The 14,599-nt window shown below is 21.8% G+C and overlaps 2 protein-coding genes across 7 annotated transcripts in view; one reads left to right on the top strand and one right to left on the bottom strand.

Moving 5' to 3' along the window:
• The window catches only part of LOC129614459 (PH and SEC7 domain-containing protein), a 92,646-nt gene extending 84,146 nt beyond the window's left edge, over positions 1–8,500 (top strand). Inside the window, exons 6-14 of one of the 5 annotated variants that reach the window (XM_055529049.1) lie at positions 7–200; positions 267–459; positions 539–705; positions 854–972; positions 1,039–1,314; positions 1,377–1,514; positions 1,571–1,818; positions 7,047–7,107; positions 7,827–8,500. In XM_055529049.1, coding sequence (XP_055385024.1) covers positions 7–200; positions 267–459; positions 539–705; positions 854–972; positions 1,039–1,314; positions 1,377–1,514; positions 1,571–1,818; positions 7,047–7,065 — 1,354 coding nt within the window. In that variant the 3' untranslated portion in view covers positions 7,066–7,107; positions 7,827–8,500. Of the gene's footprint in view, positions 1–6; positions 201–266; positions 460–538; positions 706–853; positions 973–1,038; positions 1,315–1,376; positions 1,515–1,570; positions 2,880–7,046; positions 7,108–7,826 lie in introns of those variants that run through there. The other 4 variants (XM_055529050.1, XM_055529047.1, XM_055529051.1 and 1 more) reach the window with 4 other exon arrangements.
• A 1,945-nt stretch (positions 8,501–10,445) lies between these two features.
• Positions 10,446–12,481, bottom strand: LOC129614538 (cilia- and flagella-associated protein 36). Of its 2 annotated transcripts, none has more exons than XM_055529192.1 (7): positions 12,275–12,481; positions 12,100–12,203; positions 11,916–12,023; positions 11,345–11,505; positions 10,986–11,203; positions 10,699–10,926; positions 10,446–10,634 (listed from the first exon to the last, which is right to left on the bottom strand). In XM_055529192.1, exons 1-7 carry the CDS (start codon positions 12,378–12,380, stop codon positions 10,570–10,572), a joined length of 990 nt encoding a protein of 329 aa, XP_055385167.1. In that variant the 5' UTR covers positions 12,381–12,481; the 3' UTR covers positions 10,446–10,569. The 2 variants fall into 2 exon arrangements, with proteins under 2 accessions (XP_055385167.1, XP_055385168.1); XM_055529193.1 differs by having other exon boundaries at positions 10,699–10,923.
• Positions 12,482–14,599: the final 2,118 nt, after the last annotated feature.

The following is a 14,599-nucleotide window of genomic DNA, read 5'->3' as shown; positions in this document are numbered from 1 at the left end:
TTTCAGTAACGATTTTAGTAGAGCAGTTGCAGATGAATACCTTAAGTATTTTAATTTTGATAATAAAACCTTAGATCAAGCTTTAAGAGAATTTTTAAAACAATTTTCGCTTTCTGGTGAGACTCAAGAGCGGGAAAGAGTTTTAGTACATTTTTCAAAGAGATATTTAGACTGCAATCCCGGAACTTTTAATTCACAAGGTACTTAACATTTTTTTTAAAACAGGTTGTTTTTCCATGAATATATTTTTCTTTTGCTTTTTGCAGATGCTGCTCATACGTTAACATGTGCAATTATGTTATTAAATACGGATTTGCATGGGCCAAATATCGGCAGGAAAATGACTTGTACTGATTTCATTGCTAATTTAGCAGAATTAAATGATGGCGAAAATTTCCCGAAAGATGTTCTTAGATATTTATATCATGCTATCAAAAGTCAACCATTAGAATGGGCTCTGTAAGCGAAACTATATTATGTTTTTATATGTTTTCGATTTAATAAAATAAAATTTAATTGTAAACTCTTATTTTTCTAGCGATGAAGATTCTCCGGAGCAGCCAAAATCGCGAAATGATGGTAACCTAAATTCTACACAAGTTGGTAATAATCCATTCCTTGATGCTCCACCATCATCCGCTGCAATCGAATATAAAAAAGGATACGTAATGAGAAAATCCTGCTATGAACCAAACTATAAGAAAAGTAAGTATATTTTGTAATATACTGAAAGTGTAGTAATTTTGTACATAGCTATATACATGTATGTATGTATTTTCTTTTTATTGTTTGTTTGTGCTTTACTGTGTGTGCAAAAAAAAATAAACTATCAAAATATTCTTACAAATACTAGATTGTTGCGATTTCTTTCTAGCACCATTTGGGAAGCGATCATGGAAAATGTTTTATTGTACTCTACGTGATTTAGTATTATATTTGCATAAAGATGAGCATGGATTCAGAAAAAGTCAAGTGAGAAAATTAAAAAATGTCTATTAAAATTCAAAAAATTATACACTAATATTTTAAATAATATAGATGTCTGATAATTTACACAATGCTATCCGAATACACCATGCCTTAGCCACAAAGGCAAGTGATTATACGAAAAAACAGCACGTATTCCGTTTACAAACAGCCGATCAGTCTGAATATCTTTTCCAAACAAGTGATTCAAAAGAGCTGCAATCATGGATTGATACGATTAACTATGTTTGCGCGGCATTTTCTGCTCCACCATTAGAGGGTGGTGTTGGTAGCCAAAAACGTTTTCAAAGGCCGTTGTTGCCCAGTACTCATACAAAATTATTAATTGTAAGGCGGCAACTTCAATTTGTTACAATATATCTATTCTAAAATTTGTTTTCAAATTCCAGAAAGAACAACTAAGATCTCATGAAGAGCAAGTAACTCAATTAGAAAATACATTGACCGAACATAAGAAAGGACCCATTCCAAATAAAGGACTTCCACTACAAAACTATAAAGAAAAAGAAAACTATTTAAACTATGAAGTAAGTTTTATCCTATATATTTTTACATTTTTTTAATTAATGAAAAACGGTTATAGCTGAAAAGATATAAGACGTATGTTAGTATATTGAATGCAAAAATGATAGCTGATCAACAATTAGAAATGCAACAACAAAATTGTCTACTAGACGAACAATTTAATTTAGCTCAAAGAAATTTAGGTACCGCAATCGGTAACACAAGTAGTATACCAGTTAATAACATATTACAACAGCAAATATCTGATGCACAACAGCAGCAACAACCACCAAGTGATTCGAATAATAGTAGTGGATTAGGAAACAGGTATGGATATAGACCGAATATCTATCGTACTTCTGATTCACAACAAGACATTGGCTGACGTGTAATGGGGGTTTTCTCAGCTTGTGTGGTTTAAATAGACTTATAATTTATTGTGCTGTTTTGTACATTGCTTCTAAAAAAATTTTATTTATTTATTTCGTTTATTGTATTCATATGTGTTATTTTTAATGAAAAATTTTAATAAATATTATTTTTGTTTGTTTAAATTGGTGGCATATACATTATATAAATATCTTCATTTGACATTATTTAACACTTTATTAATTTTTACACTTATTATTTTTATCTTTTATTTCTTCATACTAATTAAATATTATTTAATTTATAAAATTCTCATAAAATATATATATTTCACTGTAGCTTTGTGGTTGTATTAGTTTTATAAAATATGTATATTTTTAATATATAAATTTACTATTGACAAATAAGTATTGTATGAAATAAACAATATTTTAATTAGGTTTTATTTAAAATATTAATGAATACATGAAATTTTGAATTACATAGTAGGAGAAAAATTAATAAAAATAAGATATAAAAATATTGTATGTAGGAATATAAACAGCTACATATTAACATAAAATACTTTTCGCACTCTAATCGTCACACACCTTAATAAATTAAACAAAATAGCAGCTAAATATATAAAAATATAATTCATTTTTACTTTATTTTTGCAAAACGCATACTAATAAACATTAGGTAAATTATGAAAAATAACAAATCAATTTGAAATTTGACTCATTTTTACAGTTTTTTTTGCAGCGCATGATTTTTATGTAATTAAATCATTCTTAATAAAAAATTAAAGAAAAAATTATGAGCGCTATAAATACAAATTTCACGCAATTTATAAAATTTAATATAAATACTTTTTTCCCCTATATTTTTGTATTAGAATTTTTCAATATTTAAAATTATTTTCCTATATAAAAATTAAAATATTTATTATCCTCGAATTTTTGTGTTTCAAATCTGAAAACTTTATATAATCTGAAATTTTCATCCTCATTTTTTTTTTATATCTTTTCACAGTATTGAGTATACTAAATTTTATTCTTTTTAATTTAAGATTTTCAAAGAATTCGCAACATTTTAAAAAGTTCTATTGAATTTATTTTCCCATTTTTATTAATTTTAATAACCACAAAAAACTGTGAAGACTCAAAATCAATATTTAAAAAAAAAATTAAAATCAATATTTAAATGTGAATAGAATAAAAATTATGAAAAAATAACAACATTTTAGAAGAAAAAAACTTTTTTTTAAAAATAACTTTTAGAATAAAATATTAATCAATAAAAAACATAGATAGTAAACACAATTTATTAGAAATTATAATTAATAATTGAAAAAGTATTTGTTACACATTTGTAAACATACATTATATGAAAAAAAAATACAAAAAAAAAGAAATAAAAGCGAATTAATAAGATGTTTTTTGAAAAGAATTTAATTATAAAATTTTATGAAATATGTATTAAAAATGAAATTATAATATATACACAAAAATATAACGTTTACAAGTAGTTATATTCCTGAAAATTTATACACCTTTGTTTATTATGATATTGACTTCTTATTACTTTTAAAAATTTATTACATATTTTTCAAAATTTACTTTTTACCGTTTTTACTCTTTCATTTCTTTATTATTTTATTTTTCAGTATGCATTTATATAAATTATAAAGTTAAAAATGAAAATAAAAATTTTTAAACGGGAATAAACTACACACGTAATAAAAAAAAAAATTAGTAAAATTGTTGAAAGCAAAAATTCGAAATAAGGAAAAATATTATAATCTTTAAAAAATCATATAATCATAAAAATTTACAATTATATAAAATTATGATTTCGGTGTTCCCTTTGATTCTTCCCCGAATGGCTGGATTTTAAATATTAATGTTATTCAAAAACAAAACGTAGACTGATTTAGAAGTATTATAAATTTTTAAATTATATACAATATGTACGGTGAAATGAAGTAATTAAATATATATTATTACCTATTAGTAATACCCAAATATTAAAAGAATAAAAATATATACATATAAATACATATACATACTTTTGAAAAAAAAAAATTCACGCAAAGAAAATATAAGTAAAAAATTGTTATTGGAAAGGAAATTTTTGTCATTGAATTCTGCTTTTTAAGTTACTTTTTAGTTTTTTTTTTTTTGTTTTAGAGAATATAACTTATTATACTAACTAAAAATACGTATGTATCTTTAAATTTATGTGTGGAAAATTTGAAAAGCCGACGAAAGCGTTTTAGGACTGGAAGGCTTTATTAATGCCTTTTCATCATTTCAATGAAAAAGTAAAAATCATTTATTTTTACAATAAAATACAAAACTGAAGAATATTTTTCAAATAATTTTAATTTTAATAAGTTTAAATTTTTAAATTTGATTATAATAATTAATTCTCTTTGTTTACTGTTGCCTTTAATTTACTACAGTAAAGTTCATTTGAAAATTAGAGTTAAAAAAAATAAACTTAAAATATTAACCTTATTTCTATTTTTAAATGGAATACTTATTGTTTCCATTGGCTTATATTAATATTATTATTACAGAATCAAGATCAAGACCCATAATCATAAGGAAACTTAGCCATAAAAAAGTAAATATTTACCTTCTTGATATTTATTTTTATTTAATTAATCATAAATTCTATTTAAAATTTAAAATATTATGGATAGAATATTCTAATTTAAACCTAAAATTATTAAATTCGATTATGAATATGAAATACTCGTAGAAACACTTATTTTATTTAAATTATTTTTTCACATATTCTCTTATGTACATATATAAATTGGTTATGAAAAGGCGTTATTCTTGTATTACATAAAATTAATAGATTAAAAACTTAAATATCTATTATTGGCGAAATGAATATTTGAAATACTTAATATAAGTGATTTTATTATACTTTTTTTCTTATTTGCTTTATTTAAAATCAAAACTTCAATTATATTATAATTATAGTTAGGGCTGTGAAATTTTAAATTTTCATTTTTATAAGTTATGAAAAAAAATAATAAGAAATAAGCATAATAAATATAATAAGTAAAAAATAAAGAGCGAAAAGGAAAAAAATAATTGTTATTAATAAAAATTAATTGACGTTATTAACATTATTATTGAAACTTTAATATTATTATTATGAATATTATTACTAATATGTATGTGTATAATATACTAATGAAATATTTGATATTTGTAATAGAAAGCGAAAAAAAAATTAATTAAAATTATATTAAAAATAAAGAAATCAAAATAAAATGAAATGTTTTAAAATAAAATGTTTTTGAATAGAAATGGTAAATGCGCGTATGTGGTGCATTAGGAAACAAGAAAACAAATAAAATCTTTCAAAATTATTAAGAATAATTATTTGAGTGGCGATTTTAAATAAATTTGCCAATTCGATTAGAAAAATAAAATGCAAATTCGATTAGAATTAATTTTCAGTAGGCTTTCTTGTTTATCTTTATTATTTTTTAAATTTTTTTAACTAAAATTGTTCAAAATAATTTTAACTTGCAAACAATGTATCAAAACTCATTATTATAGAAATTAAACTAAATTGGATATTAATATACAACATACATAATCGTAAAAGAAAACAAATTTAACGAGAACATCGTTTCAAGATATACAAGAAATAATATACAAAAATAATAATTATTATTAAATTAAATTTTTTCTCAATTTTTGGCTTGCAAATGACATATTGAGTAGACGAGTGAGACCGTATTTATATTTTATAGAATGCATTACAATTACAAAACTTACTATAAAAAAATTTATTTAAATTAAAAATTCAACTGTATTAAAAATTCCAAAGGGGTAAAGTGAATTTTAATTTTAATAAGAAAAAACCAAGTATATATTTAAATTACATTAATTAAAAATAAATAAATAGACGCGAAAATAAAAAACAAAGAATAAAATTTATGGAAACAAACAAATATTAGTTTTAAAATTTATTAATATTTGAATATGAATAAAAAATTGCAATTTTTAAAATTTATTAAATAACTATTTTAAAAAAGTGTTAATTATTATTTTATTTTGATTTCTGCAACGCTTAGTTCTTGCATTTAAATATTTCTTTGCTCAAAAAATATTTTGCGAGCTGTTTTTTATTTTTAGTCAGCAATTCTTGTGAATTTCTATGATAAAATTCCTTATACTATCACTTCACAAATGCGTTAAGTTGGCGCACTTTTTCATAAATCTGAACAAAATATTAAATCATCTTGTCGATGTAAACCTTTTTGATTTATCTTGTATATTTCCCAGCACCGTTATGAAAAACACTATGAGTACTGAAGCAAAAAAATTATATAATTTTTTGTTTATTTTATGTATTTTATAATTTTATTCATTTTGTCTTTTTACATAAACATTTTCTAAAGAAGACATAGTTTTGTTTTAGAAAATTAATAAAATAAATCAAAACTTTTTTATAGTAAATAATAGTAAGTACCAGTACAATTAGTAAAAGTACAATCAGTTCCAATTAAATTCTCTTTTTGTTAGAGCTTTCATAAACCATAATTAAGAATATCATTATTATATGAAATTAGTTTGTATTCAATAAATCTTTTTTTCTCTGACTTATAATTCTACATCTCTATTCTACATCTTGGAATAATTGAATGTAGCATTTTTAAATTTCCTTTAAAGATTTAATTGTATCAAATGTATTAATAAATTTCAGGTAAAATATAACAACGAGATCTGATTTCCCCTAATTTAATAATTAATTTTAATTATGCCAGTTATGAGAAATTTAGTAAACACTATGTAACAAATTCGGTAGTGGAAAACATTAAGTGGAAAAGTGTTAGAAACAAATTTTGTGTTAAAATTACAAAAATTAAAAAGCTTAGTTTATAAAATGGCAATATTTGTGGTTGTAGATATGTACATACATATATATATTATATAAAATTTGTGTGTAAGCTACCGTACAAATTGTGACATTTTCTTTAATTTTCATGTTTGGTTTTATTCTAATTTTCTTATATATTTTATCTATATTATTGGTTTAAAGGTACTGTTTTTAAATCTGCCTCAATATATTTCTTTTTGTTATTATTGTTTTTTTTTTTTTTTTTTTCGTGTTATGCAAAACTGAATTGTTAGATATGTTGTACATTTTAATATCTCTATTTTTAATTTCAGAAAAATTGACGAACAATAATAAATTTTGTATTGCAGAAGCCGTAATTTTATTATTGAAAAGGTAATTCTTAATATGCACTTTATAATATTTATACTACTTTACTTTAGAAATTGTAACGTTGCATGTTCAATTAAAAATTCTAAGTTAGCGAAATTTAATATAAATTTGCTTTTAGAATTTATTTTTGTCTAAGTATTGTTTAATTAAATTGATTAACTCTATTAAATTATGCAAACTATTAATTAAGTCTATGATAATATTTTAAGTATTTATATACTATTGTACTAATGATTAAAATTTTCAATGAAATACAAATAAGTAACATGAAAATAAATTAATTTTTGCAAAATAACTTTATTCAATTAAATGAATGGGTCAACAAATTTTGTTTGTAAATTGATATATTTTAAAATTATTTGTAAATTTATATATTTTAAAATTATTTGTAAATTTATATATTTTAAAATTTATTTGATATATTTTAAAATCATATTTTCAATACTATGAAAATTTTCATTTTTATTCAAAAGCAATTACTTAAAATAGACTTATAAATTTTAAAATTTAAAAACCAAAATTCTTCTTCTAATTTATTTTATTTCAAATCCCCTTATTGGAGTAATGCCACATATTTTTAATAAAAATATTTGCTGTTCTTTAGAACAATTATACTACAAAAGATTAAAAAACAAATTTATTTATATAATTACGTATATATCAAAACATAATAAAAAAAATGATTGTATATAATTAATTTTCAAATTTTGTTTTATTTTTAGATTTCATCGAAAAAGTTCGTCATGGTTTTAGTGTTAAAAAATAATTATTTTACAATTTAACTTTATATAATAAAGATATGAGCTTTATATAAATATGTTTAATTATTTGATTTTCGAATAAGTTATAATGTTTTTTTTTTTTTTTTGTAATTTAATATAAATTAATATAAATATCTACTAATTTATATTAATTATATTTTAAGTAACAAGCAATTTTTACAAAATTTAATATTGATCATAAATGTATTAAAAATATAAAGAAATAAAAAAATAATTGCATATTTGTAATTTAAAAATAGAATGGAAATTTAATTTCCTAATAAATATTAACTACTTATGTATTTCATAAAGAGAAAAATATTATAAAAAAAAATATTGAAATTTATTAAATTAACAAAACTCCTTATTATCGGTGTGTGATAAAAAAAAATCAATAAATATAAAAAATTAAAAAGTGTCAAAATCAAAGCGAGAAAATAATTAAAATTTAAAATTTCGAAATAAAATTATACAAAAAACAATATGATAAAAATATACAATAAAAATTTAACGAGTTCATAATCGTTAATTAAATTTAATAGTTCATTAAAATTAAAAAAAAATTCCCAATTTTTATTTGATAAAAATATATCTCATAATTTTTTTTATTTTTTTTTTTTATATACAAATGATAAAGCATGTAATATTATTAAACTATTTAAAAAAAATCATATTATATGTATAAAAAATTATTATTAATTTATTGTTTAATATTTGTCTTTTTTTTTTTGTTTTTTACATACATTCATATGTATATCGTTATTTATTAATTGTAGTTCTAGTTTTTCTTTGTTTCATTAGAACTTAAAATAATTTTAGTTACATAATATTGTACACATTTTTAAAATGCAAAAATAGAATATACAAGAATTACAAACATAAAAAAACGAAATTAAGCAAATTCAACTTGAAAAATGTGTTCTTCAACATAATAAACTTTTAAATTGTATTGATTCAAAATTAATATAAACTTAATTAATATTATGATTATTAATATATATAAATAGTACATGTTTTTGTATTTTTAAAATTAGTACCTTAAAAATATTGCATTAAAATTAAATAAGAATTATATAAAAGTATATTTATATAAAAAAAATATAAATAGCTATTAAAAAAAAAATTTATATATTGACAAAATAACATAGTTGTATTTAAAAATTAGTAAGAAAAAAAAAAATAAAAAATGAAAAAAAAAACAGAATGTGCAGTATAAAAGAACTGGCATATATAAATACGTTCAGCGTATTTTATAAAATAAAAAGAAGAAAATTTATTAAAAGAACATGTGTTACTTATTTATTATTATTCATCATTCATTACCAAAGTTTTGGTTACCTAACTAAATACAAACAACGTAACATTTAATTTTGAATTAAAATGGGCTTAGGACACTTCATCCAAACATTCAAAATTTCTTTAATTTTTAAAATTTTTTGTTTAACGAGTTTTTACAAAGAAAATTAAAAAATTTTAAATGTATAACTCCTATTTCTTAATATGAAAGAATAACAAAATCTTTCCAGTATAGTTAAATCGAATCCATATGAATAGAACACTAAAAGAGCCTTCGACGTGAGTGATTTTTCATTTGAAGAAAAATTTTATGAGTTTTAAAATGAGTGCACAACGTTAGCTTTAGCTGTTCTTTGGAGTTATAATTATAATATTTTTGGAGTTATAAAAGAAATTAAAATAATTTGAGACTTTTCAGAATTTATTTAAAAAAGCTCTTAAAAACAATACGGTTATTATAGGACAGACATTATCAATGTAATTTAAACCTGTTTTATTGTGACCACCTCTTATCTATCTGAAGATAGATAAGAGGTATCTGAAATTGAAAATACATTCTGTTACCAATATAAAGTGTTTCTAGTAAAAGAGATTCATTGTTACTATTTATGTGTCTTAATTGTTCTTATATGCAGGATCATCACATTTACCCTTCATCTTAGTTTTATATTCCCTTATTTAAATTCATTTTAGGTTTCCCTAGGAATGGAATTCAAGACCTATTAGATACATCGTATCTAATAGGTTATACATATATCTATTTATGTCAAATCATGAATTCAAGAAATTTATAATAATTATTTGGAAAATAAGGTCAACCATATATAGAATTCAATTCTAACGCGCAAGAAAATTAAAGATGATGAGGATGAGAAAAGTAGTTCTGAAGAGAATTTTTGAAAAATTTAAAAACGGATATTTTAAAATATTTGTAAATTATAAATAGATCGTATGTACATACATATATCGAAAAATGTCTGATGTAATTGATATATGCCTTAAAAATTTCATTTCGAAGTGATTTTCAAAATGATTTTTTTTTATTTTAATGCATGTTTACATCATATTATAAGTCTGCAAAAATGATGGATTTCATTTTCTTTTAATATTTTGGGTAAGAGTACTAAACTCAATTTTACTTTCCACAGATTGTATCAAAAATCAAAAAAGTCAGGTTAAAGTAAAATCCTATTTTTGGTAAACGCCCTTGCCTTAATTACCGGATATTAATAAGATAATTAATTCTAAATGCTAAATAGATTTTTATTTCAACAATTCTATAATTTAATTTTTAATAATTTAATTAGTTAAATTCATAAATTTCTTTTTTCATTACTATACTATTGTAGTATTCCTTTTTAGCTTTTATAGCTATTATAAACTTCTATGTATAATTGTCATAATATAATTACTGTTTTTCTACTACTTCCGTCCTTAATCTCATAGCTAAAGTTTTTCGTAATTGCATTGCGTCTAAATATTGAAAAAAAAAAACTAATTAGTTTGTTTTAAATATTTTTGAAATAAACTTAATCACCGTTATTTTTCGGAACAATTTCACTGGTATTTCCTCTTAAAGCATTTTGTGCGGCTTGAGATGATGTCGGACGATTTCCTTTTCCCGATGTACTCTGCTGAGAATCTTGATTTCGTTTAGCTGATTCGTTAAGTTGTCTTGCCCTGGCTTTTTTTTTAATCTCTAAAATTTTATCACGCTGAGATCTTAAGTATTCCTGTCGGGATTTTATATCTTCAGAACTAACTTCTAAAATTTATAAATTATCAAACGACTTTAACAGGTGAAAAGAAGAAAAGAACATTCACCTTGATTTTCAAAAAATAAATTTAATCGATCAAATCTATCATCTTTCGGTGAAGTTTCATCTGTTAATATTTTTGTAATTTCGTTATCATCTATTGTAACTCTTTTTGAAGATTTCTTTAAAGGTCTTAAATCACCCTCTTTTGGCATAGCAAGCTCACTCTCAACGACTTTCTCAAGCTCTTGAGTAATTTCCTCTTCAGTTGTTGAAAGTAAATTACTTTTAAAAAAAATTTAAGTTCAATATTAAATTCGTAAAATTAATAACATTTAATTTATAAATTCCGAATACAATAATAAAACAAAATTTAAATAAAAACCACACATTAAAGTGTGTACGTATTAGAAGTAATGGACTTACGTTTCAGCTTTTTCTATATTTTCCAATTGTTCTGTATTTTCACTATCGACAGAACTTGAATTTTGCCTTCTTTCTAATAAATCTAATGCTTGAAGTTGTAATTCAACATTACGTTGAGTCATCATTCTAATAAAAATTTTGATATCATTAGCAGCCCATATCTACAATAAATTAGTTTAAATTCAAAATAATGTTGCTATTAAATTTTTAAACTTGTTTTCCTTTTAGTATGTAAATATGTATTTGGTAACATTTGCTAACGTATACATATAAATATATTTACCTACATATATGTATATTATTATTACATATATAAAATTTTAAAAGTAAATTTTAAAAAAATTTATATAAAATGCAAAAATTAACTTTAAAATTTAAATTTACAAGGTGTAATTGAATCAAAATTTCTCATGAAGTTTTAACGTTAAATAGATTCCATGAATTGATTGTGGCACATTTTCAACAGATTTTGGAAAAAATGTTTTCGACAGATTTTGGAAATAATATGTACCAAAGCAATCTATGTATGCATGTATGTGGACCTTCATAATTATATAATAATTAGGATTACCTGTTGAAAAAGTCCTTGGTGAAAACTAAATGCGTTATTATCTGATTGCTGTTGATTTTTCCCTTCGAGACATGCAATTTCGAATTGTTCTGGGGTAATTTGCATTTCCTTAAAAAAAAAGTTTTAAAAGGCATTTTCTAGGTATATAATTAAATATTGCATCATCAATTTATATTATTCTTACGTCCATAAAACTACCAAGCATATAATCAACTAAATTTTTATATTCGTTATGAATTTTTTTATATTCAGGATTTGATTCATTTAAAGGTGAATTTGGATCGAAAACTTAAATAAAATAAATTTACATTGTACATATTTATGAATTACAAGTTTTTAAATTTATTATTTTTATTTACTTAAGGATTTTTCTTCAATAAAAGTTTGCAGTGGAGCATTCCAGACAGGTCCATGTAAAAAACATACAAGAGAATCAAATACCCAAGAGCTGTCTTCTGTGGTCATTGTTATATCTATTAAGAGCAAAATTTTTTTAAAGAAAATTTGAAATATGTGAACTTTTAGTATATTTTAATTGCCTTATAAGAGATGAAAACTCAATTGAAGTTAAATTCAAACGACCAAGTGATTATACTCAAACTTTATTTTATACTGAATGAATAGCATTAAAAAAAAGAATGAAATAATCAATGTAATATTTGTTTGGTTCGTCGTTTTATTTACTGTCATGGCAATATTATAGCGTAAGTAATATCTTGTATTAATGCCCTATATTTATATACTTATATCCATCAGACAACGAAGTTTAAAGAGTAAATCAAAAATAATTTTCAAATTTGTATGAAAATAGCAAGGGGTGTTAGAAGGGGTCGTTATTTGTGTGTCAGAAAATTTTTTATTTTTACTTATTTTATATTAAAAAAACCGGTTTGTATACTCGTATTCCTTAGAAAAATTCATGAAATTAATTACAAATTTATAAAGCGTTCAACCAAATTCAACCCTATTATAATTACTCTTTTTTAATTAGAAAAATTATAGAAAACCTGTCTTGTGTAAAACTTGAAAAAACTTTAAAAGCAGAAAACAGTGACGTCTTTCCTCGCAAAAAAACAAAATTTAAAAAAAAAAAAAACAAGACGGAGAAGTTAAAAAAATATCTAAAAACTTTATAAAATACTTAATAAATTTTGAAATTTCAAAATATTTATCAAACAAACCTTTTTTTCTCTTAACGAGAAATTACGTCATTGTTTTCTCTTTTTAAAGTTTTTTTCAAGTTTTATACCAGAACCAGACAGTATAAGAAAATTTTCAAAAACTTTGTAAAACTAGAAATTTTTTGTGTGCAGAGCCTGGTATAAAACTTTTTGAACAAAAATGACAGAAATGATGATGCTTTCATTTTCTGAATGTTTTGTTCAAATCTTCTAAAGTTAAATTTAAGGTTTGTTAAAGATGGAATTCTCCTGTAAATTTTTTACATGACATAATTTTCTCCTGTAAAAAAATTAATAACTCACACATTTTTTTGAATTTTATTCCGTCACATTTCTACAGATCTCAAACACGATTCATTATAATGCATTATAATGTATTATCTTGGTAAAAATTAAAAAAATCACTCAAATTCAAAATACATAATTAAATTAAAAAAGCGAGTATTATAGCAATAAAAAAGTTAATCATTGAACAAGCAAAAACAAAACAACAAAAATTATTTATGCATTCAGTCTCAAAAGTTATTTTTTTAAAGGGTTTATTACGTGAGCGTTATTACAAACCCAAATTTTTCGAATTTAAAAGAATTATTTCGCAAAAATTTCAGGAAGAAATTTTCATAGACGAAAAGGGAAATTCCAATTTTACATATTATTAGGAATTGCAATTTTACTTTCGTTTTGACTAAAATTTCAAATTTACTTTCTCCTTTTTGTTTTTTGATTCAAATTAAAAAGAACGCACAAATAATTTTTTAGATTTGGTTTTTATTTGCAGTTTGAATATTATAAATGAAGTACATATATTCTTTTTATCTTTTTATTAAAATTGTTGTATTTCTATTGCATTAACTTAATAATGTGTTTGAATTTGATTCAATTTTTTTAATTAAAAAAATTATAGCTGATTATTGGAAGCAATACATAAAAATTTTTCTATGCACAAATAATTTTTGATGACTGATCAGTAGTGCCCAACAACGTCCCGTTTGAAAATTTTTGTGGCTCTTCGCAGTTATAATGTTCTTTATATAATATGACTCGGAACACTCACTAAAAATACAAACTATTTTATCTAATGAGAAAAAATGGAGACGAATTTAAATAACTTATTTTGCAATATGTAGGTTAAGTTATTTTGTATCAGTTTTAAAGAGTAATTAAAACTATTAACATTGTTTTGGTTCAGCTGTTAAGTTATAATTTAATTATAACAAAAATATATAATTTAAGTATAAAAAAATTGAAAATACATCCTTATTATTATTCATATTTTGTTTGATTTTTAAATATGAGTAAAATTAGAAAAATTTATACTAATAATTTGAAATACAGAATTTGTAAATTATTTGGATTTATAAGATTTTTTTGGTTCTCCAAAATTTCAGGATAAAAACTAGCCCTTGAGTACCTTAAATTTGAATAGCATTGCTATATAAAATTAACCTAAGCACTTTTAAAAATCGTTCCTCTATTATTCAAAATAAAACATGATTAAATTTT

This window comes from Condylostylus longicornis, unplaced genomic scaffold (assembly GCF_029603195.1).
Source record: "Condylostylus longicornis isolate FDR11 unplaced genomic scaffold, ASM2960319v2 ptg000110l, whole genome shotgun sequence".
NCBI lineage: Eukaryota > Metazoa > Arthropoda > Insecta > Diptera > Dolichopodidae > Condylostylus > Condylostylus longicornis.
The sequence above is the reverse complement of the archived record's forward strand: the minus strand, read 5'-3'. Positions and strand labels throughout refer to the sequence as shown.

Excerpts from the sequence above, each read along its gene's own strand:
- LOC129614538 (XM_055529192.1), bottom strand. The coding sequence starts at position 12,380 with ATGACCACAGAAGACAGCTCTTGGGTATTTGATTCTCTTGTATGTTTT. Across the intron at positions 12,204-12,274 it reads TATTGAAGAAAAATCCTTAA|TTTTCGATCCAAATTCACCT; the intron begins GTAAATAAAAAT and ends ATTTTATTTAAG. Across the intron at positions 11,506-11,915 it reads ACCAAGGACTTTTTCAACAG|ATATGGGCTGCTAATGATAT; the intron begins GTAATCCTAATT and ends AATTTATTGTAG.